The 26,797-nt window shown below is 43.6% G+C and overlaps 6 protein-coding genes across 7 annotated transcripts in view; all 6 read left to right on the top strand.

Moving 5' to 3' along the window:
- The window catches only part of LOC143314487 (uncharacterized), a 53,012-nt gene extending 48,230 nt beyond the window's left edge, over positions 1 to 4,782 (top strand). For both annotated transcript variants that reach the window (XM_076721540.1, XM_076721541.1), the window contains 12 exons: positions 604 to 631; positions 747 to 815; positions 1,214 to 1,239; positions 1,346 to 1,444; positions 1,535 to 1,688; positions 1,892 to 1,965; positions 2,053 to 2,181; positions 2,272 to 2,319; positions 2,439 to 2,501; positions 2,653 to 2,850; positions 2,974 to 3,089; positions 3,283 to 4,782. In XM_076721540.1, the coding sequence (XP_076577655.1) occupies positions 604 to 631; positions 747 to 815; positions 1,214 to 1,239; positions 1,346 to 1,444; positions 1,535 to 1,688; positions 1,892 to 1,965; positions 2,053 to 2,181; positions 2,272 to 2,319; positions 2,439 to 2,501; positions 2,653 to 2,850; positions 2,974 to 3,089; positions 3,283 to 3,484 (1,206 nt within the window). In that variant the 3' untranslated portion in view covers positions 3,485 to 4,782. The remainder of the gene's footprint in view (positions 1 to 603; positions 632 to 746; positions 816 to 1,213; positions 1,240 to 1,345; positions 1,445 to 1,534; positions 1,689 to 1,891; positions 1,966 to 2,052; positions 2,182 to 2,271; positions 2,320 to 2,438; positions 2,502 to 2,652; positions 2,851 to 2,973; positions 3,090 to 3,282) is intronic.
- Positions 4,783 to 5,738: 956 nt separating this feature from the next.
- LOC143314516 (apolipoprotein D-like) lies at positions 5,739 to 6,892 on the top strand. Its single transcript, XM_076721580.1, has 4 exons — positions 5,739 to 5,753; positions 5,870 to 6,096; positions 6,242 to 6,330; positions 6,648 to 6,892. The coding sequence occupies exons 1-4, from the start codon at positions 5,739 to 5,741 to the stop codon at positions 6,890 to 6,892; spliced, it is 576 nt and encodes a 191-aa protein (XP_076577695.1).
- Positions 6,893 to 9,060: 2,168 nt separating this feature from the next.
- On the top strand, positions 9,061 to 10,090 carry LOC143314517 (apolipoprotein D-like). The gene is made up of 4 exons (XM_076721581.1): positions 9,061 to 9,105; positions 9,222 to 9,448; positions 9,590 to 9,678; positions 9,996 to 10,090. Exons 1-4 carry the CDS (start codon positions 9,061 to 9,063, stop codon positions 10,088 to 10,090), a joined length of 456 nt encoding a protein of 151 aa, XP_076577696.1.
- Positions 10,091 to 10,725: 635 nt separating this feature from the next.
- On the top strand, positions 10,726 to 14,214 carry LOC143314470 (gamma-glutamyl hydrolase-like). Its single transcript, XM_076721499.1, has 9 exons — positions 10,726 to 10,915; positions 11,050 to 11,158; positions 11,265 to 11,315; positions 11,810 to 11,894; positions 11,974 to 12,112; positions 12,613 to 12,719; positions 12,842 to 12,932; positions 13,022 to 13,156; positions 13,239 to 14,214. The coding sequence occupies exons 1-9, from the start codon at positions 10,789 to 10,791 to the stop codon at positions 13,355 to 13,357; spliced, it is 963 nt and encodes a 320-aa protein (XP_076577614.1). The 5' UTR covers positions 10,726 to 10,788; the 3' UTR covers positions 13,358 to 14,214.
- Positions 14,215 to 16,464: 2,250 nt separating this feature from the next.
- On the top strand, positions 16,465 to 19,998 carry LOC143339945 (gamma-glutamyl hydrolase-like). The gene is made up of 9 exons (XM_076761507.1): positions 16,465 to 16,546; positions 16,737 to 16,845; positions 16,952 to 17,002; positions 17,495 to 17,579; positions 17,659 to 17,797; positions 18,298 to 18,404; positions 18,527 to 18,617; positions 18,707 to 18,841; positions 18,924 to 19,998. The coding sequence occupies exons 1-9, from the start codon at positions 16,465 to 16,467 to the stop codon at positions 19,040 to 19,042; spliced, it is 918 nt and encodes a 305-aa protein (XP_076617622.1). The 3' UTR covers positions 19,043 to 19,998.
- Positions 19,999 to 21,580: 1,582 nt separating this feature from the next.
- On the top strand, positions 21,581 to 25,193 carry LOC143339628 (gamma-glutamyl hydrolase-like). Its single transcript, XM_076760957.1, has 9 exons — positions 21,581 to 21,729; positions 21,920 to 22,028; positions 22,135 to 22,185; positions 22,690 to 22,774; positions 22,854 to 22,992; positions 23,493 to 23,599; positions 23,722 to 23,812; positions 23,902 to 24,036; positions 24,119 to 25,193. Exons 1-9 carry the CDS (start codon positions 21,648 to 21,650, stop codon positions 24,235 to 24,237), a joined length of 918 nt encoding a protein of 305 aa, XP_076617072.1. The 5' UTR covers positions 21,581 to 21,647; the 3' UTR covers positions 24,238 to 25,193.
- Positions 25,194 to 26,797: the final 1,604 nt, after the last annotated feature.

The following is a 26,797-nucleotide window of genomic DNA, read 5'->3' on the forward strand; positions in this document are numbered from 1 at the left end:
GTGGCCTGAAGGCTTTAAAGAAAACCCGTAGGAGTCAGTGAGATCTGCTGCTCTGTAGTCTGTCATTTCGTGCTCTGTAATAGCCAATGTCCACAGTGAGCTACTGTTTGTACAGGCCTGTAGAGTGATTAAGGTTCCATCTACCTTCAGTCACCTCAGCAAGCGTAACGTCTTAATGTGTCTACAGTATTTAAGTGTCTGCTGAGGCCTTTCACACGTAGACTCCTAATCGCAGGCTCTCTTTCATCCTGTCTCTTTTACAACTCTCCCCCCTGTTTACCAGATTAAAGTGCATGTTTCTCTGTGTAACACTGGTACTAGCTCACCTTTTATCACTCAGAACTGCTCAAGGATGGTTCTTAGGTATTCCTGCATGCTGCATGTCCGGTCTGGAGAGGTGAAGGTTCTTTGCCATAACAAACACGAGGTAGCACCAAAAATCACATCCACAGAAAATCTGACTGTCATTTGCACGTTGATTAAGATTTTAGCAGTGCGGATTGGATGATTTAATATTTGATAAGGGAAGCGTTGTCCTGATGTTTACTCTGAAAGCAGCACAAGCTTTTCTCATCAGCCGTTGTTTGTGCTCTGTTATTTCAGCTTAATCCCAACGGAACCATCGCAGTAGGTAGGTCGGGTCATCTCACTTAAATCAATCATAGAGCAGCTTCACAGAGAAGCAGCACAAGAAAGTTTAACATACTCGCAATATATATAATAGAGTTTGGCCTTTTCTCTCCAAGGTAACTGTCAGACGGGACAAAAGGGAGAAAAAGGAGAGAGAGGCCTTCCTGGGCTGCCGGCGCCACCGAGTGAGTCAACACTCCAGATTCCAGAGACATAGACGTTGGAAAGGAAAGATGTTTAGTACAAAGACACTTCAGAGGGACATTTTATCTTGTTTTCGCTCTACAAACCCTGGTTCCAAAAAAGCTGGCAGGCTGTGCAAAACTTTTTACAGACAGTACGACGTGTCTCTGAGTCCAATCATGTGTTCACAAAGTGGTGAACCTCGCTCCATCCTCGCTTGACTGAGCCTTTCCAGGACGCCCCTTTCATACTCTCACCTGTTACCAATCAGCCTGTTTACCTGTGGGATGTTCCAAACAGGTGTTTTTGGAGCGTTCCACATCTTTCCCAGTCTTTGAAACATGTCAAACATTAAGTATGTTGTCTGGTCTAACTCGGTCCTCTGTGTCCTCTGCTCTAGGCTCCTTTCTCCCCCGGGGCGGCTGGGTGAGTCTCACACTGAAGAGCTCTTTTGAATCTTGTTCTGGTGTCTTTGTGTCCGTCAGACTCAGGTCTTATGTGTGTGTCTCTTTGCCTGTGCATGGAACCACAGGGGACGAGAGGCGACCAGGGCGTCAAAGGAGAGAAGGGAGACAAGGGGGAGGTGGGGTTTCCCGGGCGACCAGGCAATCCTGGGAGACAGGGTCTTGTGGTGAGTCAGGTTTCCATGGATACAACCGTATCATCTCCGTGAGGACAAAAATGTCAAAGCGATCAATAACCTTTATCTGACGCGTTTCAGGGACCCAAAGGAGAGTCGGTGCTTGGTCCACCAGGCCCCCCTGGAACACCAGGTTCACCAGGTAGTCCAGGCTACGGCAGACCAGGACCGGTCGGCCCTCCTGGACCACCGGGGCCTCCGGGGCCCCCTGTGTCTCCCTTCAGATATGGCTCAGGTACAACTCATCTAAGTCTAACAGGAAGGAGGAAGTTGAAGCTTGCTCAACTGTTATTGGAGCACAGAGTGAGAAGGGGCGGGACTTCAGAAGGGCTGATTCCAGCTCAATGTAGTACAGATAGAATTAAGTTCACACTCCCATTCTTTGAGCCGATCAGATGAAGCATAATGATCTTGTATGAAACATCTTTGTCGTGGCAGCTTTGACCGTTGCTGGCCCCCCCGGACCTCCTGGGCCTCCTGGACCTCCTGGACCTTCAGGCAGCGCAGCATTTGTGAGTGAGCCTGTCTCCTCTGGCCGTGTTGTTGAACTTACAGTCCACCAGGATGCCACTGACAGTTTTTCTTTGTTTGCTGTTCAGCTGAAAACCTTTTCGACCCGTGAGAGTATGATGCAGCAGACGCTCCGGGACGCAGAGGGAACGCTGGCCTACGTCACAGCAACAGGGTGTCTCTTCCTCAAGGTGCCCCAGGGATGGAAAGAGATCCAGGTACTCATGACGACTCATCCTTAGTGCGTTCAACACTTTTTAATATGTTTCATAACGTTCGGTCTTGATTCCTCTGTTTTGTCTCCACAGCTCGGCAGTCTGATCTACCTCTCCAACAACATTATTCCACAAGATGAGGTTCTCATTTCTTATTTTTATGGCTGTGAGCTCCATTAAAATAAGCTCATGTGGAATGTTGTCCTGTGTGTGCATTATTTATGTACTCATTTAATACCTTGTTTCAACTCTTCATCCAGCCCCGAGTTGCATATCAGATAAGAGGAGACACGATGGAAAGAATACGTTCAGTTAATGAAAGGGTGAGTGTTAATAAGACTGGATTATTTTAGAGCATCCACCTAACAGATATTATTATTTTTATGTGGTTTTCACAGCATAATTCTCTTTCTTTCACTCATGAATACGGACTAAATGTTTTTGCTTTTGGTCTGTTGCTTCTTCTCCCTCCAGCTCAACCTGGTGGCCTTGAACCAGCCTCACTCAGGCGACATGATGGGGCTCGACGTGGCGGACCGGATGTGTTACGAGCAAGCCAAGGCGATGGGTTTGGCTCCCAACTACCGCGCCTTCATTTCTTCCCACAGGCAAGACCTGGTCCATGTGGTCTACCCTGGCTTCCGGGAAACTCTGCCAGTTACCAACCTCAGGGTGAGTCTTCATCTCTGCTGTTTTTCACCGTCGAACGGCTACTTTGATTAACTTCTATGACGCGGGAACCCTCTGCAGACGCAGTACGTCTGGCTGCTTCTAACCCACTATGTCTTCTTTTAGGGAGACGTGATGTTTAGGAACTGGCGGTCTATTTTCAGTGGCAATGGGGGACGAATCAACCCCAAAATACCCATCTACTCCTTTGACGGCCGGGACGTTTTAGCTGACCCCTTCTGGTCAGTAAACTTGATGTATTCCAGCCCTGTTTGTCCCTGTGTTATTGGATTAGTGCAGTCAGGACATGTTGAGAAAGAGACCAAGAAAGATTCAGATTAAAGTCTGAATTTTAAGTCAGTCCGTGTTTCAGTCCATGCATGTAAGCCCTGTCATGTCATCAAACATTAACATTTTCTGTCCTCCACCCGTCAGGCCCCAGAAGAGCATCTGGCACGGCTCCAGCAGCAGGGGTCTCCGAGTGGTGGACAAACACTGCGAGACGTGGCAGACGGACCACATGTCTGTCGCAGGCCAGTCGTCGAGCCTGATCTCAGGTCAGCTCCTGGGCCAGCAGACGCGGAGCTGCTCCAACCAGTACATCGTTCTTTGCATCGAGACCCACAAAAACCCTTAAACTTCCCACCAAGACCACTCGAGACCAAGGACCCCATCCCGCCACCGCTCAGCACTCGGGGAAAAGATTTGAGTGTCTGTCTTAGCAAAGGACGTCGTTCTCAGCACGTCTTTGGTGCTACGTGTAGCATTTTGAAGACCATGTTTAACACCCAGTTGTTCACACAGAGGACATCAGTCTGTTCTCTCTGAGGAGCCAGAAGATCGTTAAAGGCCAATAACAAAAACTCTGCAAAGCAGCCAGGGTTTGATCTGGGAAGCTAAGCTAACGTGAAGCTGATGCTGTGGAGCTGGAACCATTTGGAGGATTGTTTGCGGTCCAGATCAAGAAACGTCCCCTTGTTTTGTAAAGTAACCCAGTAGATTTCCTCCGATTTTAAAACCTGGGGGAACGTAATGTAAAGTGAATGCAGCACAGCCCCACGGCGTCTTCTTGTGCGACGCTAACATCTCAGAGAACGTGGTGACCATCTATTAATGTTAAAATGATACACGCAGCACCTTTAACCTTCACTCAAAGAAAGCGGACAGACACATCTGTTTCCCATGTAGTCACCCAGGAGTCTGGAGGACAAGACGTCTCCTTTTCAAGCTTATTGTCTCTTCACGGTTCAGCAGACTGAATTTAGAGACGGAGGCGAGCGTCCCCGAACGTGGCGATTTTCACAAACGATAGATTTCCAAAGACTTTTGTGATCGGAGCATCAAGAGCTTCCTTCTCTGTCGTGTTTACAGGTTGTTGCGGAGAGTTTTAAGTTTAAAACATTTCAAAGTTTACTCCCTCGTCCAACAGCGGGACGACCAGACAGCCAGTGTTGCCACCAAAGTCATTTTTAATGCACTGTATTTTGTTTTGAGAATATTTTCTCGCTCTACACTTTCACCCTGGAAGGTGTCGTTGGTGTCGTAGCTTTTCATGCGTCTTTGTGATCTCACTCCTTAGCAGCTCTAACTCTCAATAGGCTATTTAATTTAAACTCATTGATTTATTTATACCGTCACAGCACATAACATGGAATCAGATGATTAAATTTAAGAATGTAATTTATCGTTCGTTGTTTGTGAAATGACTGTTCCCTCTCACTTTTTTGCCTCTTTTCTATTTTTTGTACATTTTTTTTTTCTTTATTGATTTCTGGAGAACGTTGAAAACAGTCCAAAGTGCAGAGATACGATTGAAACAAGCTAAATATTTCACGAAAAGAATACTAGAAGAAGAAACTCCAAGGGAAAAAGTGAGAGCACGTGTTTTTCTATAAAAATCGGTGCTTTGTTGAATAAAGTTTTCTCTTTTCATAACCCTGCTCATGCTTCATTCTCAGTTCAGTGCACAGAATAACTCCAACACGTCTGAAGCAGCACGGTGCTGCTTTTCATGCACTATTAATGCTTTTCGCCCATAATGTCTCCCTTGGTGTCTTGATTCTGCAGCAAACAGCAGACAAAGTTGCCGACTAGCAGGTGAACACAGCAGAGCGTCGAGCAGCTAAAGATCCAAACGGCTTAAAGACGAGTGAACTCTGGACTTGTGTTGGTCAGATGAGGAAGAACGTAATCCTAAATGAAAGCTAATGTTGCTCTGTGTCTGCTGGAAGTGTAAACATGCAGCTGTTTGCTAACACCGAAATCTGGTATGAATTATTATCATTGTCAGCAGTTTTTGCTCTTTCTTTGCTGCAGTCTTGTGGTTCAACATACAGACTAAAACCATAGTTTTAGATCTGTGATGAGCTCATGTATAATGATGTAAATACACAGACTTTAAATCTCACAGCGCAGACAAAAATTCAGATGGATTCTTTCTGTCAAGGTGTGCATTGCTGTAATATTTCAGGGGCTAAAACTTGAATGTTTTTACTCTGTTGCTGCTGTTTGAACCCATTATAACTGCTGCTATCCGCAAACTTTTCTACCTTTTCACATTCAAAACTCTGTTCTTTGGTGGATTATTCCATTTAAGGCTGCATCGCTAACTCGAGGTTAGGCTTCATCATTGCTCTGTAGCCACCTCGTAGCAGTGCTTGCAGCAGCAGTGGAGTTGTGTGACGTTTTGAGTCAATGTACAGATACTTGGATAAGGTGTTCTTGCACTGCAGGTTAAAGGTTTTTTAGCTGTGTCCAAATACAGCTCTTCAAACATTCTCCTTCCAAAGGTCTAAAATGCAAAGAGCAAATATAAGGCAGCTCTGGTGCTCTTACTTCAGTCTGTCGAGGTTTTCCTTTACATGTTCTGTGAGTTTTTCAGACACTTGGACATGAAGGCATTCCAGGTAATTGCATGTTTCATTCAAAGGTATATTTGTAATCTGCAAAATATATTATCCATGTCAGTCCTCTGACAGATGCAGGCGGTTTAAGCTCATTAACTCCTAATTTTGACGTGAAGGTCCTGTCGGTGCTCCTCCTGACTGCTGCAGCAGCTGAAGCTCAGTCTTTCAACCTTGGACGCTGTCCCCAGCCGTCTGTACAAGAGGACTTCAACATCCAAAAGTATATGGGCACCTGGTATGAGGTGGAGAAGCTCCCGGCCATGTTCGAGAAAGGAACGTGTAACCAAGCCACATACAGTCTTCTGGCTGATGGGACGGTCAGCGTTCGCAATGCAGAGCTGCTGTAAGGAGTGACGTCAAAACAATGTTAACGGACATTATTTGGCTAAAAAAAAAAAAAAAAAAACATCACTGCATTTGTAATAAATAACGATTGATTTGCATTTATTGTGAAATCCGTCTTTCCTCGGTCTCTTTTCTCCGTACAGGTCCGACAGGACGATGAATTCAGTTGACGGCTTCGCCAAAGTTAAAAACTCATCTCAACCTGCGATTCTGGGTGTCAGCTTCTTTAAAGGTAAATATACTGCAGATGTACTTGAGTCAGTGTGTTTACCATTATAACACTCGACAGAATACTTTAAAATACTCTGTTTTATACCATTTTATTTAATGAGCATACTGTGGCCATGGTTGACTGGCTGAGACGCATCAGTGTGAGGTGCAGCTGCAGGTTAATTAAACCAGCTGTGCTGCAATGTGCAACCTCACCACTAGATGCCACTAAACCCCACATGCTGGACCTTAAAGTAAATTCATCTCACCGTGAGACGGTGACATAAATGTGCATGCTGGAAGTCTTGCATGCCGTCTGACTGCTGTACCTGCATCCAGGTGCTCCAGATGCTCCGTACTGGGTGCTCTCCACAGACTACCTCTCGTACGCTGTGGTGTACTCTTGCTCTGACTACTTTGGTCTCGTCCACATCGACTTCGCCTGGATCCTGTCTCGCACCAGGGCGTTGCCTGAGGACCTCCTCAGCGTGTTACATGATAAACTGGCTGCTGCCGGCGTGAACGTAAACCACCTTACAGTGAGCAACCAGACAGGATGTGATGTCATGAGAGGTGCCATTTAATTGTGATTATTTTATTTGCGCATGTAACCCTCTCACCCCTGTTCGTCTCTATAAATAAAGAACAAAAAAGGGGAAAAAAACCCCAAAACACTTGTATGTCATTGTCCAAGAGAGTACTTCCGCTTAAAAATAAAAGAATAAATACTGCAAAGTAAAAGTCATGTGTTCTCCAACATCACATGCGTCACAATCCAAAAATGTTTCTGTATCGTTAAAACAGCTGTTTATAAGTATGTTTTGACACAGCAGCAGTGAAGGGAAAAGGTACAGATTAAGATACACATATTAACGTTAAACCATTTCATTGAAATGATTAGCAGAACATATTAAAACATAATCTCAAATATTATTTTTAATGCTGTGTTTGCACATTGCCGGTTAATTACTTCAATCAATCAATCAAACTTTATTTGTATAGCACCTTTCATACATGAAAATGCAACACAAGGTGCTTGACAAACGATAAAAACATGATAATAGAGAATAGAACACAACCACACAGACACACACAAATACATACACCCACCCATGATAATGCAAAATAGTATGCAACCACACAACCCCACACACACACACACACACACACACAAACACACACACCCCAACGTAGCTGTCGGTATAATAACATGGCAGGGCACTGAGGAATCAAGAGAGGAAAAAACCAGCCATGGGGAGCTCATCCACACTGCAAGGGGTCGCAGCCCACAGGGAGCGCCGCCGTAACAGAGACCCCTGACCCAGATAGACCGGGATGGACTCCACACACAGGGCAGAGCCCCCCAGTCCTCCGGGCCCAAGGAGTCCCCAGGACGACGCCCCAGCGGGCAGGCCAGACACACCTCACAGCGTGGAGGCCCCCCATGAGGAGACACTGGAGTTAAAACGTAAAAGACAATGGAATAAAAAGACCTGAAACCTAAAAGACAATAGAATAAGAGACCCAAGACCTAAAATAAAATCGAATAAAACGACCGAGAGGCTAAAGACAATAGGCTAGGATAAAACAGGTCTGAATTAAAAGAGTAAAAGAAATCAATTAAAAGCCAAACTAAAAAGGTGAGTCTTGAGCCTCCTCTTAAAAACACCAACGGTCTCTGCGGTCCTGATGCCCTCCGGCAGGCTGTTCCAAAGCCTCGGACCATAATGGCTGAATGCCGCCTCCCCGTGGGTTTTGGTCCGAACCTTTGGAACAATTAAAAGGCCAGTGCCAGAGGACCTCAGGTCCCGCGAGGGCTGGTATGGTAAAAGCAGTTCAGACAAATAAGATGGCCCAAGACCGTTAAGACACGTAAAAACTAATAAAAGCACCTTCAAATCGATCCTGAAACACACGGGGAGCCAATGCAGCGATTCTAAAACTGGTGTAACGTGCTCCCGCCCTCTGGTCCTCGTCAGCACACGTGCAGCTGAGTTCTGGAGCAATTGCAAGTTATAGATAGTCTTTTTGGGAAGACCAGAGAGCAGGGCATTACAATAATCTAGACGGCAAGAGATAAAAGCATGCATCAGTACCTCCGTGTTAGCCTGAGAGAGAAACGGGCGGACTCTGGCTATATTTTTAAGGTGGTAAAAACCTATCTTTGTTACATTTTTAATATGAGGAATAAAACTAAGCTCAGAGTGGACTGGTGGAGAATAAAAAGTTAAAATTTGGTGGGGATGCCTCGGTGAGAACAACTGGTGCCTCTGTGCCAAGCCATGTCTCTGTTAAAAGTAACCCATCTAACTTGTTGTCTAAAATCAGGTCATTTATGATAAAAGATTTGTTTAAAAGAGAGCGCACGTTCAGCTCAGCTCAGTCTCTGTTGCTGCTGTTTGAACCCATTATAACTGCTGCTATCCGCAAACTTTTCTACCATTTCACTTTCGAAACTCTGTTCTTTGGTGGATTATTCCATTTAAGGCTGCATCGCTAACTCGAGGTTAGGCTTCATCATTGCTCTGTAGCCACCTCGTAGCAGTGCTTGCAGCAGCAGTGGAGTTGTGTGATGTTTTGAGTCAATGTACAGATACTTGGATAAGGTGTTTTTGCACTGCAGGTTAAAGGTTTTTTAGCTGTGTCCAAATACAGCTCTTCAAACATTCTCCTTCCAAAGGTCTAAAATGCAAAGAGCAAATATAAGGCAGCTCTGGTGCTCTTACTTCAGTCTGTCGAGGTTTTCCTTTACATGTTCTGTGAGTTTTTCAGACACTTGGACATGAAGGCATTCCAGGTAATTGCATGTTTCATTCAAAGGTATATTTGTAATCTGCAAAATATATTATCCATGTCAGTCCTCTGACAGATGCAGGCGGTTTAAGCTCATTAACTCCTAATTTTGACGTGAAGGTCCTGTCGGTGCTCCTCCTGACTGCTGCAGCAGCTGACGCTCAGTCTTTCCACCATGGACGCTGTCCCCAGCCGTCTGTACAAGAGGACTTCAACATCCAAAAGTATATGGGCACCTGGTATGAGGTGGAGAAGCTCCCGGCCATGTTCGAGAAAGGAACGTGTAACCAAGCCACATACAGTCTTCTGGCTGATGGGACGGTCAGCGTTCGCAATGCAGAGCTGCTGTAAGGAGTGACGTCAAAACAATGTTAACGGACATTATTTGGCTAAAAAAAAAAAAAAACATCACTGCATTTGTAATAAATAACGATTGATTTGCATTTATTGTGAAATCCGTCTTTCCTCGGTCTCTTTTCTCCGTACAGGTCCGACAGGACGATGAATTCAGTTGACGGCTTCGCCAAAGTTAAAAACTCAGCTCAACCTGCGATTCTGGGTGTCAGCTTCTTTAAAGGTAAATATACTGCAGATGTACTTGAGTCAGTGTGTTCACCATTTTAACACTCGACAGAATACTTTAAAATACTCTGTTTTATACCATTTTATTTAATGAGCATACTGTGGCCATGGTTGACTGGCTGAGACGCATCAGTGTGAGGTGCAGCTGCAGGTTAATTAAACCAGCTGTGCTGCAATGTGCAACCTCACCACTAGATGCCACTAAACCCCACATGCTGGACCTTAAAGTAAATTCATCTCACCGTTAGACGGTGACATGAATGTGCATGCTGGAAGTCTTGCATGCCGTCTGACTGCTGTACCTGCATCCAGGTGTTCCAGATGCTCCGTACTGGGTGCTCTCCACAGACTACCTAAAAAAACACTTGTATGTCATTGTCCAAGAGAGTACTTCCGCTTCCGGTTAAAAATAAAAGAATAAATACTGCAAAGTAAAAGTCATGTGTTCTCCAACATCACATGCGTCACAATCCAAAAATGTTTCTGTATCGTTAAAACAGCTGTTTATAAGTATGTTTTGACACAGCAGCAGTGAAGGGAAAAGGTACAGATTAAGATACACATATTAACGTTAAACCATTTCACTGAAATGATTAGCAGAACATATTAAAACATAATCTCAAATATTATTTGTAATGCTGTGTTTGCACATTGCCGGTTAATTACTTCAATCAATCAATCAAACTTTATTTGTATAGCACCTTTCATACATGAAAATGCAACACAAGGTGCTTGACAAACGATAAAAACATGATAATAGAAAATAGAACACAACCACACAGAAACACACAAATACATACACCCACCCATGATAATGCAAAATAGTATACAACCACCCAACCCCCCCCCCCCCCCCCCCCCCCCCCACACACACACACACACAAACACACACCCACACACACCAACGGAGCTGTCGGTATAATAACATGGCAGGGCACTGAGGAATCAAGAGAGTGAATGACTGATTGTGAATGAAATGATTTGTGAAAAAAAGGGTCATGTAATGTTTACATTAGAGATCACGTTTGATGCTTTTACTCTGAAGGAGCTATCCCGGAAGTGTCATGGACAAGGGTGGACAACAACGTCGCTAACCGACGGCGAGATGGCAAAAGTCGAACGAACTGCGTTTGGTGTTAATCGTAGAACAATGACGCTGTTTTTGTTTTTTATTTGTCTCTCGTGCCTCCCGTTTTCTTCCTCGGCCAACAGAAACGACAAACCCATCATTGGTAAGTTTATTAACGCGATATTCACTCCAACAGCTAAGCTAGCTTACATTTAGTAGATAGTAAAGACTAAAGTCAACTAACAGCTAGTTAACTACCTGTAAAAGTTAAAACTGCGTGTGTTTGTCTCATAAAAGGTGTTTTGGCTCAAGAACCTTCTTCCCCGAAACCAAATCAAACATCTCTCATCGCTGCGTCTTACGTTAAATTCCTGGAGTCTGCGGGAGCGAGGGTTGTCCCTGTCATGTGAGTCTGTCTATAAAGCTAGTTCACCTGCAGCACCTGAGAACAGGTGTTACACACTTTATACATCAGTGTGTTTGAAGTGACACTTTTATTCTTGTTTCCACAGGATTAACCAGACACCGGAGCAGTATAAGACGCTGTTCAACTCCATTAACGGGTGAGTGAGTTACAGTACCGTTAACCAGTCAGAGCCTCCGTGCTGCGTTTGAGGACATGTTCGAACATTAGCAAAACATTTGCTGACAGGCTGCTGTCTGTCTCAGAAAAGTTAACACTGAACTTTTCCAAAGATTTGCTATTGTCTTCAGGACTTTAACCCTCACCACATTGCGTAATTCAGCTCCATTTATCAGCCTTAATAAAGCTTAATAACAGGGGCATATAAATGTCACAGGTTGGATAATAGATCAAAAGGAAAGCTGAAGGTCAGATATGAAAATAATATATCAGCATTAGGCTGATATATTATTAATTATGGGGTGTATGAATTATGTAATGTGCAAAGTCGTAAAGCAAAACTCTTGAGTTCAAACACGTCCGAAGGCTGCAGGCACATCACACGGTCACGTTTCCTGTTATTTTGTCCACCCCCTTTGAAGAGACTTTCATTCAGTGTTTCTTTGCGAATCGTGACTCCGTCTTTGTTAACAGGATCCTTTTCCCGGGCGGAAGCGCCAGCATTTACTCATCTGGCTATCAAAGGGCTGCAAAAATCTTCTATGAGCTGGCTTTAGAGGTAAAGGTGTGAAACAGCAGTAAGGAGGTTTGGGTGTGTCGATGCTGAATGACGCTGCATGCTGGATGTGATGTTTCAGGCCAACAGCAGAGGCGACTACTTTCCTGTGTGGGGCACCTGTCTGGGATTTGAGCAGCTGGCCTATTTGACCAGTGGGAAGTCCATCCTGTCACGTACCAATACGAGCGGTGTGTCGCTGCCGCTGCACTTCACCGAGGGTTCGTCTTTGTCTTAATACACCTACGACTGATCCATGAGAGGGAAGCCTCAATGTTAAATCAGCAGCATGAATACTGTCGGCTGCAGCTCTGACAGTCCAGGAACAAGACTGATGAGTCAGGAAATGTCTGCTGTTAATTAACATGACCACAACTAGTTATGTCTGATTATAACCACAAGCTACACCTGATTTCTACATTATCCATCGAAACTCCTTGAAGAGTTATCTAAACATAATGATTAGATGGACAGATGTGCTGTAATGTGAAGATAGTGGTGGAGCAACACAACATGAACATGTTTTCTTTACTGAACACTGCATTATCTCCATTTTAGTGCTGCAGTTTTGCTCATTTATCAACATTTTAGGAGACTTTTATTTGATCAGGTTCCATGTTCAGGATGCAGCTGCAGAGTTATACTTTACAGGATAACCATCTTATGAAAATGTGCATCTTTGTTGTGAAATAATGATCATAATGTCACGACTCATCCCCAGAGGCCAAAGACAGCAGGCTGTTTAAAGGCTTCCCAGCTGAGCTCATGGAGGATCTGGCTTCTCAGTCGCTGACAGAAAACTCTCACAAGTGGAGTTTGGCGGTGTCGGTGCGTCATTCTGTGGTGATGTTATGATGAGAAAAGGCCTCGGTCACCAACATGACCCACAGGTTATATGATATATATATATATAGTTAACCTCCACTCTGCTTCCTGGTGCTTCCTTTCAGACTTACAACGCAAATGAGAATCTGAGGAGCTTCTACAAAGTTCTCTCCACTAATACGGATGGAAACATAGAGTTCGTGTCAACGATGGAAGGTACGCTAGTTACAATGAGGCAGCGCCTCATCAGCCAAAAGGTTTAAAAAGCGTTTGTAACGACGTTCTCCTCCCTCGCCTCTCTGCAGCGTACGATTACCCCATTTATGGGACGCAGTGGCACCCGGAGAAGAATGCATTCGAGTGGACGAGGCCGTACATTCCACACTCGCCTTCAGCCGTCAAGACCACCTTCTACATGGCCGATTTCATCGTCAGTGAAGGTGCGAACACTCGTCGTGTTCGGCTCTCCGGCTGCACGACGGAGTCTTTGTGTAATCCTTGTTTTGTTTTCTGTCTTTACAGCCAGGAAGAACTCGCACAAATTTGAGTCCGAGGCGGCCGAGAACAAAGCGCTGATCTACAACTACAGTCCTGTTTACACCGGACCCAACAGCGTCTTCGAGCAGATATATTACTTCTAATTTATCTTCCTTCTCGGAAGCCGATTGGCTGTCTCAATCACGCGACTTGCGAACGTTTGTGGATAATTTGCCGTGTTTGATTTCGCTTTGCGCTCCGTCTGTTGAATAAACCGAGCAGTCAGGTAGAAGTAGGACAGATTTATAGATGCAACAATGAAGCTCGATGCAGGGCAGGATGTAAAAAATGTTGAATCGTGTTTTGGGGCCGCTGTGGCTGAGTAATTCAGTTTTATTACAGGAAATGAACACTTGGTCTATGTGCACAATTACCAACATAAAGCTGCTGCATTTCAATGAGGAAATATACATTTAAAACGAAGCATTCAACGAGCACAGAGCCAGAATATTCCTCTCAGGGTTTATTGGAGACTAAAACAGTGAATGCTGACTTCATTCAGCGGGTCACCAAAAACATGACTCCAGGTGAATGTTGCTGTGAGTCTGCAAGGAAATAAGCCACCGTTTGATAACAAGTAACAGCTTTATATCATACAGCGATAACATGTCTGCTCGTCCGCTTCCCCCGAGTGGCCAAAAATAAAGAACACAGCTTTAAAACTCACAAGAGCAACAAAACAGATGAGCCAAAAACACTGAAGGCTGATAAAATATCTATTTTTTTAATTCTAACATTTACCTTCATGCCACAGTCTGACATCAATCCCCTTCTATGCTTTGGATAACAAAGTGAAGCGTCTGGAAAAAGTCAGACGCTGCAAAGTCCACGTTGGTCTCAGTTCAAGGACAGCAACAGGAGAACACATCAAGCTGACGAGACTGGGATCTCAATCACGATACTACTGGAAATGTCATTGTCAAACACAAATCACCATTCAAATAAAAGAAATGGAAAATTAAACTTGTGCCTCCAGAGTTTTTCATCTGTGTCTGCGCCTCTTCATCGGCTAACGCAGTTTCTCACCCTTATATACAAATACAGCTCTTCTCTGGGTCGAATGTTAATCCTCATGGTTTCTTGCCTTCAGCCTTGATCCATGTATTCACTGATTTACATGTTTCAATAACAACCGCTGCAGTTTTAGCTCTGGCTACAAATGTTCTTTACCTACCAGTCTTAAAAATCTTGTTAGCAATGACGCATGCAGGCTCTGTACACTGTAGCTTTAATGTCATTGGCTTCCAGAAAATGGTTCGTTTTTAGCTGTGAAAATTAAAAATCCCTTCAGGTTCTCAGTCAAGTATTAGCTGAAAGTAGCTCTCGTCATTGATTCTAGTAACGATCTATTTCAGGCTGTAGCTTTAAAACAATAGCTGCCATTTTGGGAAACATGCTTATTCGCTTTCTTGCTGAGCGTCAGATGAAAAGATCGATTCCGCTATCTGTTAGATGTGAAGCGAAATCCATGAGGTTAGCATAGCTTAGCATAAAGACTGGAAGCAGGGGGAAAACAGCTAGCCTAGCTCCAGGAAGTCACTGCTCCCTGCCAAGAAATAGTCCAGGTCATAACCCCCAGAAAACTGCGGTTTGGAGTTTTCATGAGGTACAGTTACAGTATAATGTGCTACTGGTGAGCTAGGCTAACTTTTCCCTCCGCTTCCAGTCTTTACGCTAAGCTAAGCTAAGCAAAGCAGCTGCTCCATAATTAACAGGCCAAGGTGATCTTGGAATCTTCTCATCTGACGCGACAGCAGGAATAAGCTCATTCGCCAAAACGTAAAACTGTTCTTATAAAATTGGCCTTGTTGTAGTTCGTACGTGTAATCCCACAGCAGGGTGTGTTCTGACAAAGTAAGGCACAGTGACTAAAACAAGTTGATGCTTCTGTGTTGGATAAAACTGGCTCAAACGAACATTAAAAAAAAAAAAAAAATGGCGCTTTTTTTCTTCTTTTTTTTTAAAATGAGAATTCTGCCGAAATAAGCTACAAGATGAAGCCAACATCATGACGCTGAAAGAAAATCGATCCGAAACGGCCGAGTGAATGCTCGTGTGTTATTTTACATACTAGACACAACCACAGTCCAACATGAGGACATTTTCTGTCCTCCACCCATCAGGCCCCAGAAGAGCATCTGGGGCTCCAGCAGCAGGGGTCTCCGAGTGATGGACAAACACGGCCAGACGCAGCAGACGGACCACGTGTCTGTCGCGGGCCAGTCGTCCAGCCTGATCTCTAGTGATGTTCGATACCACCAATTTCCTTTCTGATCCAATACTGAGTAAAATTCAGGCTGGTATCGGCGATACCGATACTTTATGCAAATACACCTAATGTGTCAGGTAAATTTAAAAAAGTAGTGTATTTCAAATCATAGCTTCATGAAGAATACAAGATAGTAGTACTAAATAATTTATTGATCCATTTTACACTCTGAAGCATTTTGAGGTAGCGGCCTCATTTTCAATATAGCCGAGCAGATATATTTTTCAGATAAAATGTTTTTTGTTTTTGTTTTTTTAAATCTTTTCTGGTATATATTTTTATGAGTTCACCATGGCTGTTTTGTCGCAATTGCTCTTTATATTTTAATGACATCTAGTCTATGTAATTCACTTTAAACGATCAATTCTTTTGGAAATCTTACCTGAATAAATCTAGGCTTTTTTGCGCCTCATAGGAAATGCCTCCTATTCTGTGTTGTGCTTTAACCTGAGGTGTTTCACAAGGTTTGTTGTGTTGCCACAACTCCTTACTGTTTTTCCACAGATATCGCAAACCGCGTCTTGGCTGTCTGTGGAGCTGAAATAACTCCACACATGACTTTGCTTCCGCTGAGCCATAGTGTCTGCAGCCTGACACTCAGTGACTGACTGAGCAGTGTGCCGCTGCGCTTCCACATTACATTACATCACTTACCCAGGCGGAAGAAAAAGTAGTTCCCACCAATCGCGTGCCATTTAGACAAAATCTCAATAGTTTAGTTACTTTCCACTGTGCTCCTGTTAATGAAATACATTACCTCAAATGACTGAAGTATCAAAAGTATCGATATTTTGATTTGAGAATCGATTTTAGAGCATACAGATCTGGTATCGGAGGTATCGATATTTCAGTATCGATCCGCACATCACTACAAAAACGTCGCTAAGCGACGGCGAGATGGCAAAAGTCGTGTGAACTGCGTCTGGTGTTAATCGTAGAACAATGATGCTGTTTTTGTTTTTTATTTGTCTCTCGTGCCTCCCGTTTTCTTCGTCGGCCAACAGAAATGACAAACCCATCATTGGTAAGTTTATTAACGCGTTATTCACTCTAACAGTTTAGTTATCTTACATTTAGTAGACAGTAAAGACTAAAGTCAACTAACAGCTAGTTAACGAGCGTAACTGTTAACTGACAGCCTGCGTAAAGACACACCTGGCGAGTCACGTAACTACCTGTAAGAGTTAAAACTGCGCGTGTTTGTCTCATAAAAGGTGTTTTGGCTCAAGAACCTTCTTCCCCGAAACCAAATCAAACATCTCTCATCGCTGCGTCTTACGTTAAATTCCTGGAGTCTGCGGGAGCGAGGGTTGTCCCTGTCATGTGAGTCTGTCTATAAAGCTAGTTCACCTGCAGCACCTGAGAACAGGTGTTACACACTTTATACATCAGTGTGTTTGAACTGACACTTTTATTCTTGTTTCCACAGGATTAACCAGACACCGGAGCAGTATAAGACGCTGTTCGACTCCATTAACGGGTGAGTGAGTTACAGTACCGTTAACCAGCCTCCGTGCTGCGTTTGAGGACATGTTTGAAAACTAGCAAAACATTTGCTGACAGGCTGCTGTCTGTCTCAGAAAAGTTAACACTGAACTTTTCCAAAGATTTGCTATTGTCGTCAGGACTTTAACCCTCGCCACATTGCGTAATTCAGCTCCATTTATCAGCCTTAATAACGCTTAATAACAGGGGCATATAAATGTCACAGGTTGCATAATAGATCAAAAGGAAAGCCGAAGGTCAGATATGATAATTAATAATCTGTCAGCATTAGACTGATATATTATTAATTATGGGGTGTATGAATTATGTAATGCGCAAAGTCGTAAAGCAAAACTCTTGAGTTCAAACGCGTCCGAAGGCTACAGGCACATCACACGGTCACGTTTCCTGTTATTTTGTCCACCCCCTTTGAAGAGACTTTCATTCAGTGTTTCTTTGCGAATCGTGACTCCGTCTTTGTCAACAGGATCCTTTTCCCGGGCGGAAGCGCCAGCATTTACTCATCTGGCTATCAAAGGGCTGCAAAAATCTTCTATGAGCTGGCTTTAGAGGTAAAGGTGTGAAACAGCAGTAAGGAGGTTTGGGTGTGTCGATGCTGAATGACGCTGCATGCTGGATGTGATGTTTCAGGCCAACAGCAGAGGCGACTACTTTCCTGTGTGGGGCACCTGTCTGGGATTTGAGCAGCTGGCCTATTTGACCAGTGGGAAGTCCATCCTGTCACGTACCAATACGAGCGGTGTGTCGCTGCCGCTGCACTTCACCGAGGGTTCGTCTTTGTCTTAATACACCTACGACTGATCCATGAGAGGGAAGCCTCAATGTTAAATCAGCAGCATGAATACTGTCGGCTGCAGCTCTGACAGTCCAGGAACAAGACTGATGAGTTAGGAAATGTTTGCTTTTAATTAACATGACCACAACTAGTTATGTCTGATTATAACCACAAGCTACACCTGATTTCTACATTATCCATCGAAACTCCTTGAAGAGTTATCTAAACATAATGATTAGATGGACAGATGTGCTGTAATGTGAAGATAGTGGTGGAGCAACACAACATGAACATGTTTTCTCCACTGAACACTGCATTATCTCCATTTTAGTGCTGCAGTTTTGCTCATTTATCAACATTTTAGGAGACTTTTATTTGATCAGGTTCCATGTTCAGGATGCAGCTGCAGAGTTATACTTTACAGGATAACTATCTTGTGAAAATGTGCATCTTTGTTCTGAAATAATGATCATAATGTCACGACTCATCCCCAGAGGCCAAAGACAGCAGGCTGTTTAAAGGCTTCCCAGCTGAGCTCATGGAGGATCTGGCTTCTCAGCCGCTGACAGAAAACTCTCACAAGTGGAGTTTGGCGGTGTCGGTGCGTCATTCTGTGGTGATGTTATGATGAGAAAAGGCCTCGGTCACCAACATGACCCGCAGGTTATATGATATATATATATATAGTTAACCTCCACTCTGCTTCCTGGTGCTTCCTTTCAGACTTACAACGCAAATGAGAATCTGAGGAGCTTCTACAAAGTTCTCTCCACTAATACGGATGGAAACATAGAGTTCGTGTCAACGATGGAAGGTACGCTAGTTACAATGAGGCAGCGCCTCATCAGCCAAAAGGTTTAAAAAGCGTTTGTAACGACGTTCTCCTCCCTCGCCTCTCTGCAGCGTACGATTACCCCATTTATGGGACGCAGTGGCACCCGGAGAAGAATGCATTCGAGTGGACGAGGCCGTACATTCCACACTCGCCTTCAGCCGTCAAGACCACCTTCTACATGGCCGATTTCATCGTCAGTGAAGGTGCGAACACTCGTCGTGTTCGGCTCTCCGGCTGCACGACGGAGCCTTTGTGTAATCCTTGTTTTGTTTTCTGTCTTTACAGCCAGGAAGAACTCGCACAAATTTGAGTCCGACGCGGATGAGAACAAAGCACTGATCTACAACTACAGTCCTGTTTACACCGGACCCAACAGCGTCTTCGAGCAGATATATTACTTCTAATTTATCTTCCTTCTCGGAAGCCGATTGGCTGTCTCAATCACGCGACTTGCGAACGTTTGTGGATAATTTGCCGTGTTTGATTTCGCTTTGCGCTCCGTCTGTTGAATAAACCGAGCAGTCAGGTGGAAGTAGGACAGATTTATAGCTGCAGCCTGAAGCTTGATGCAGGGCAGGATGTAAAAAATGTTGAATCGTGTTTTGGGTCCGCTGTGGCTGAGTAATTCAGTTTTATTACAGGAAATGAACACTTGGTCTATGTGCACAATTACCAACATAAAGCTGCTGCATTTCAATGAGGAAATATACATTTAAAGCGAAACATTCAACGAGCACAGAGCCAGAATATTCCTCTCAGGGTTATTTGGAGACTAAAACAGAGTGAATGCTGACTTCATTCAGCGGGTCACCAAAAACATGACTCCAGGTGAATGTTGCTGTGAGTCTGCAAGGAAATAAGCCACCGTTTGATAACAAGTAACAGCTTTATATCATACAGCGATAACATGTCTGCTCGTCCGCTGCCCCCGAGTTGTTAAACATAAAGAACACAGCTTTAAAACTCACAAGAGCAACAAAACAGATGAGCCAAAAACACTGAAGGCTGATAAAATATCTATTTTTTTAATTCTAACATTTACCTTCATGCCACAGTCTGACATCAATCCCCTTCTATGCTTTGGATAACAAAGTGAAGCGTCTGGAAAAAGTCCGACGCTGCAAAGTCCACGTTGGTCTCAGTTCAAAGACAGGAACAGGAGAACAGAAATGAGTCGTCAAATGTAACTTCCAAAATGCTTTATGCACAAAAAACACTCAGGTAATATAGTTTTTTGTTCCTTTTTTTTTTTTTTAGAATAAAATGATATTTGAATAACATGTACACATCAAGCTGAGGAGACTGGGATCTCAATCACGATACTACTGGAAATGTCATTGTCAAACACAAATCACCATTCAAATAAAAGAAATGGAAAATTAAATTTGTGCCTCCAGAGTTTTTCATCCGTGTCTGCGCCTCTTCATCGGCTAACGCAGTTTCTCACCCTTATGTACAAATACAGCTCTTCTCGGGCTCTAATGTTAATCCTCATGGTTTCTTGCCTTCAGCCTTGATCCATGTATTCACTGATTTACATGTTTCAATAACAACCGCTGCAGTTTTAGCTCTGGCTACAAATGTTCTTCACCTACCAGTCTTAAAAATCTTGTTAGCAATGACGCATGCAGGCTCTGTACACTGTAGCTTTAATGTCATTGGCTTCCAGAAAATGGTTCGTTTTTAGCTGTGAAAATTAAAAATCCCTTCAGGTTCTCAGTCAAGTATTAGCTGAAAGTAGCTCTCGTCATTGATTCTAGTAACGATCTATTTCAGGCTGTAGCTTTAAAACAATAGCTGCCTTTTTGGGAAACATGCTTATTCGCTTTCTTGCTGAGCGTCAGATGAAAAGATCGATTCCGCTATCTGTTAGATGTGAAGCGAAATCCAGGAGGTTAGCATAGCTTAGCATAAAGACTGGACGCAGAGGGAAAACAGCTAGCCTAGCTCCAGGAAGTTACTGCTCCCAGCCAAGAAATAGTCCAGGTCATAACCCCCAGAAAACTGCGGTTTGGAGTCTTCATGAGGTACAGTTACAGTATAATGTGCTACTGGTGAGCTAGGCTAACTTTTCCCTCCGCTTCCAGTCTTTACGCTTAGCTAAGCTAAGCAAAGCAGCTGCTCCATAATTAACAGGCCAAGGTGATCTTGGAATCTTCTCATCTGACGTGACAGCAGGAATAAGCTCATTCGCCAAAACGTAAAACTGTTCTTATAAAATTGGCCTTGTTGTAGTTCGTACGTGTAATCCCACAGCAGGGTGTGTTCTGACAAAGTAAGGCACAGTGACTAAAACAAGTTGGTGCTTCTGTGTTGGATAAAACTGGCTCAAACGAACGTTAAAAAAAAACAACATAGCGCTTTTTTCTGTGTCTATTGTTCTGTATAATTTAATGACATCTAGTCTATGTAATTCACTTTAAATGATCAATTCTTTTGGAAATCTTACCTGAATAAATCTAGGCTTTTTTGCGCCTCACCGGAAATGCCTCCTATTCTGTGTTGTGCTTTAACCTGAGGTGTTTCACAAGGTTTGTTGTGTTGCCACAACTCCTTACTGTTTTTCCACAGATATCGCAAACCGCGTCTTGGCTGTCTGTGGAGCTGAAATAACTCCACACATGACTTTGCTTCCGCTGAGCCATAGTGTCTGTAGCCTGACACTCAGTGACTGACTGAGCAGTGTGCCGCTGCGCTTCCACATTACATTACATCACTTACCCAGGCGGAAGAAAAAGTAGTTCCCACCAATCGCGTGCCATTTAGACAAAATCTCAATAGTTTAGTTACTTTCCACTGTGCTCCTGTTAATGAAATACATTACCTCAAATGACTGAAGTATCAAAAGTATCGATATTTTGATTTGAGAATCGATTTTAGAGCATACAGATCTGGTATCGGAGGTATCGATATTTCAGTATCGATCCGCACATCACTACAAAAACGTCGCTAAGCGACGGCGGGATGGCAAAAGTCGAGTGAGTTGCGTCTGGTGTTAATCGTAGAACAATGATGCTGTTTTTGTTTTTTATTTGTCTCTCGTGCCTCCCGTTTTCTTCCTCGGCCAACAGAAATGACAAACCCATCATTGGTAAGTTTATTAACGCGTTATTCACTCTAACAGTTTAGTTATCTTACATTTAGTAGACAGTAAAGACTAAAGTCAACTGACAGCTAGTTAACGAGCGTAACTGTTAACTGACAGCCTGCGTAAAGACACACCTGGCGAGTCACGTAACTACCTGTAAGAGTTAAAACTGCGCGTGTTTGTCTCATAAAAGGTGTTTTGGCTCAAGAACCTTCTTCCCCGAAACCAAATCAAACATCTCTCATCGCTGCGTCTTACGTTAAATTCCTGGAGTCTGCGGGAGCGAGGGTTGTCCCTGTCATGTGAGTCTGTCTATAAAGCTAGTTCACCTGCAGCACCTGAGAACAGGTGTTACACACTTTATACATCAGTGTGTTTGAAGTGACACTTTTATTCTTGTTTCCACAGGATTAACCAGACACCGGAGCAGTATAAGACGCTGTTCGACTCCATTAATGGGTGAGTGAGTTACAGTACCGTTAACCAGTCAGAGCCTCCGTGCTGCGTTTGAGGACATGTTCGAACATTAGCAGAACATTTGCTGACAGGCTGCTGTCTGTCTCATAAAAGTTAACACTGAACTTTTCCAAAGATTTGCTATTGTCGTCAGGACTTTAACCCTCGCCACATTGCGTAATTCAGCTCCATTTATCAGCCTTAATAAAGCTTAATAACAGGGGCATATAAATGTCACAGGTTGGATAATAGATCAAAAGGAAAGCCGAAGGTCAGATATGATAATTAATAATATGTCAGCATTGTGCTGATATGTTATTAATTATGGGGTGTATGAATTATGTAATGTGCAAAGCCGTAAAGCAAAACTCTTGAGTTCAAACACGTCCGAAGGCTGCAGGCACATCACACGGTCACGTTTCCTGTTATTTTGTCCACCCCCTTTGAAGAAACAGAACGTTTCATTCAGTGTTTCTTTGCGAATCGTGACTCCGTCTTTGTCAACAGGATCCTTTTCCCGGGCGGAAGCGCCAGCATTTACTCATCTGGCTATCAAAGGGCTGCAAAAATCTTCTATGAGCTGGCTTTAGAGGTAAAGGTGTGAAACAGCAGTAAGGAGGTTTGGGTGTGTCGATGCTGAATGACGCTGCATGCTGGATGTGATGTTTCAGGCCAACAGCAGAGGCGACTACTTTCCTGTGTGGGGCACCTGTCTGGGATTTGAGCAGCTGGCCTATTTGACCAGTGGGAAGTCCATCCTGTCACGTACCAATACGAGCGGTGTGTCGCTGCCGCTGCACTTCACCGAGGGTTCGTCTTTGTCTTAATACACCTACGACTGATCCATGAGAGGGAAGCCTCAATGTTAAATCAGCAGCATGAATACTGTCGGCTGCAGCTCTGACAGTCCAGGAACAAGACTGATGAGTTAGGAAATGTTTGCTTTTAATTAACATGACCACAACTAGTTATGTCTGATTATAACCACAAGCTACACCTGATTTCTACATTATCCATCGAAACTCCTTGAAGAGTTATCTAAACATAATGATTAGATGGACAGATGTGCTGTAATGTGAAGATAGTGGTGGAGCAACACAACATGAACATGTTTTCTCCACTGAACACTGCATTATCTCCATTTTAGTGCTGCAGTTTTGCTCATTTATCAACATTTTAGGAGACTTTTATTTGATCAGGTTCCATGTTCAGGATGCAGCTGCAGAGTTATACTTTACAGGATAACTATCTTGTGAAAATGTGCATCTTTGTTCTGAAATAATGATCATAATGTCACGACTCATCCCCAGAGGCCAAAGACAGCAGGCTGTTTAAAGGCTTCCCAGCTGAGCTCATGGAGGATCTGGCTTCTCAGCCGCTGACAGAAAACTCTCACAAGTGGAGTTTGGCGGTGTCGGTGCGTCATTCTGTGGTGATGTTATGATGAGAAAAGGCCTCGGTCACCAACATGACCCGCAGGTTATATGATATATATATATATAGTTAACCTCCACTCTGCTTCCTGGTGCTTCCTTTCAGACTTACAACGCAAATGAGAATCTGAGGAGCTTCTACAAAGTTCTCTCCACTAATACGGATGGAAACATAGAGTTCGTGTCAACGATGGAAGGTACGCTAGTTACAATGAGGCAGCGCCTCATCAGCCAAAAGGTTTAAAAAGCGTTTGTAACGACGTTCTCCTCCCTCGCCTCTCTGCAGCGTACGATTACCCCATTTATGGGACGCAGTGGCACCCGGAGAAGAATGCATTCGAGTGGACGAGGCCGTACATTCCACACTCGCCTTCAGCCGTCAAGACCACCTTCTACATGGCCGATTTCATCGTCAGTGAAGGTGCGAACACTCGTCGTGTTCGGCTCTCCGGCTGCACGACGGAGCCTTTGTGTAATCCTTGTTTTGTTTTCTGTCTTTACAGCCAGGAAGAACTCGCACAAATTTGAGTCCGACGCGGATGAGAACAAAGCACTGATCTACAACTACAGTCCTGTTTACACCGGACCCAACAGCGTCTTCGAGCAGATATATTACTTCTAATTTCTCTTCCTTCTCGGAAGCCGATTGGCTGTCTCAATCACGCGACTTGCGAACGTTTGTGGATAATTTGCCGTGTTTGATTTCGCTTTGCGCTCCGTCTGTTGAATAAACCGAGCAGTCAGGTGGAAGTAGGACAGATTTATAGCTGCAGCCTGAAGCTTGATGCAGGGCAGGATGTAAAAAATGTTGAATCGTGTTTTGGGTCCGCTGTGGCTGAGTAATTCAGTTTTATTACAGGAAATGAACACTTGGTCTATGTGCACAATTACCAACATAAAGCTGCTGCATTTCAATGAGGAAATATACATTTAAAGCGAAACATTCAACGAGCACAGAGCCAGAATATTCCTCTCAGGGTTATTTGGAGACTAAAACAGAGTGAATGCTGACTTCATTCAGCGGGTCACCAAAAACATGACTCCAGGTGAATGTTGCTGTGAGTCTGCAAGGAAATAAGCCACCGTTTGATAACAAGTAACAGCTTTATATCATACAGCGATAACATGTCTGCTCGTCCGCTGCCCCCGAGTTGTTAAACATAAAGAACACAGCTTTAAAACTCACAAGAGCAACAAAACAGATGAGCCAAAAACACTGAAGGCTGATAAAATATCTATTTTTTTAATTCTAACATTTACCTTCATGCCACAGTCTGACATCAATCCCCTTCTATGCTTTGGATAACAAAGTGAAGCGTCTGGAAAAAGTCCGACGCTGCAAAGTCCACGTTGGTCTCAGTTCAAAGACAGGAACAGGAGAACAGAAATGAGTCGTCAAATGTAACTTCCAAAATGCTTTATGCACAAAAAACACTCAGGTAATATAGTTTTTTGTTCCTTTTTTTTTTTTTTAGAATAAAATGATATTTGAATAACATGTACACATCAAGCTGAGGAGACTGGGATCTCAATCACGATACTACTGGAAATGTCATTGTCAAACACAAATCACCATTCAAATAAAAGAAATGGAAAATTAAATTTGTGCCTCCAGAGTTTTTCATCCGTGTCTGCGCCTCTTCATCGGCTAACGCAGTTTCTCACCCTTATGTACAAATACAGCTCTTCTCGGGCTCTAATGTTAATCCTCATGGTTTCTTGCCTTCAGCCTTGATCCATGTATTCACTGATTTACATGTTTCAATAACAACCGCTGCAGTTTTAGCTCTGGCTACAAATGTTCTTCACCTACCAGTCTTAAAAATCTTGTTAGCAATGACGCATGCAGGCTCTGTACACTGTAGCTTTAATGTCATTGGCTTCCAGAAAATGGTTCGTTTTTAGCTGTGAAAATTAAAAATCCCTTCAGGTTCTCAGTCAAGTATTAGCTGAAAGTAGCTCTCGTCATTGATTCTAGTAACGATCTATTTCAGGCTGTAGCTTTAAAACAATAGCTGCCTTTTTGGGAAACATGCTTATTCGCTTTCTTGCTGAGCGTCAGATGAAAAGATCGATTCCGCTATCTGTTAGATGTGAAGCGAAATCCAGGAGGTTAGCATAGCTTAGCATAAAGACTGGACGCAGAGGGAAAACAGCTAGCCTAGCTCCAGGAAGTTACTGCTCCCAGCCAAGAAATAGTCCAGGTCATAACCCCCAGAAAACTGCGGTTTGGAGTCTTCATGAGGTACAGTTACAGTATAATGTGCTACTGGTGAGCTAGGCTAACTTTTCCCTCCGCTTCCAGTCTTTACGCTTAGCTAAGCTAAGCAAAGCAGCTGCTCCATAATTAACAGGCCAAGGTGATCTTGGAATCTTCTCATCTGACGTGACAGCAGGAATAAGCTCATTCGCCAAAACGTAAAACTGTTCTTATAAAATTGGCCTTGTTGTAGTTCGTACGTGTAATCCCACAGCAGGGTGTGTTCTGACAAAGTAAGGCACAGTGACTAAAACAAGTTGGTGCTTCTGTGTTGGATAAAACTGGCTCAAACGAACGTTAAAAAAAAACAACATAGCGCTTTTTTCTGTGTCTATTGTTCTGTATAATTTAATGACATCTAGTCTATGTAATTCACTTTAAATGATCAATTCTTTTGGAAATCTTACCTGAATAAATCTAGGCTTTTTTGCGCCTCACCGGAAATGCCTCCTATTCTGTGTTGTGCTTTAACCTGAGGTGTTTCACAAGGTTTGTTGTGTTGCCACAACTCCTTACTGTTTTTCCACAGATATCGCAAACCGCGTCTTGGCTGTCTGTGGAGCTGAAATAACTCCACACATGACTTTGCTTCCGCTGAGCCATAGTGTCTGTAGCCTGACACTCAGTGACTGACTGAGCAGTGTGCCGCTGCGCTTCCACATTACATTACATCACTTACCCAGGCGGAAGAAAAAGTAGTTCCCACCAATCGCGTGCCATTTAGACAAAATCTCAATAGTTTAGTTACTTTCCACTGTGCTCCTGTTAATGAAATACATTACCTCAAATGACTGAAGTATCAAAAGTATCGATATTTTGATTTGAGAATCGATTTTAGAGCATACAGATCTGGTATCGGAGGTATCGATATTTCAGTATCGATCCGCACATCACTACAAAAACGTCGCTAAGCGACGGCGGG

This window comes from Chaetodon auriga, chromosome 21, assembly GCF_051107435.1.
Source record: "Chaetodon auriga isolate fChaAug3 chromosome 21, fChaAug3.hap1, whole genome shotgun sequence".
NCBI lineage: Eukaryota > Metazoa > Chordata > Actinopteri > Chaetodontiformes > Chaetodontidae > Chaetodon > Chaetodon auriga.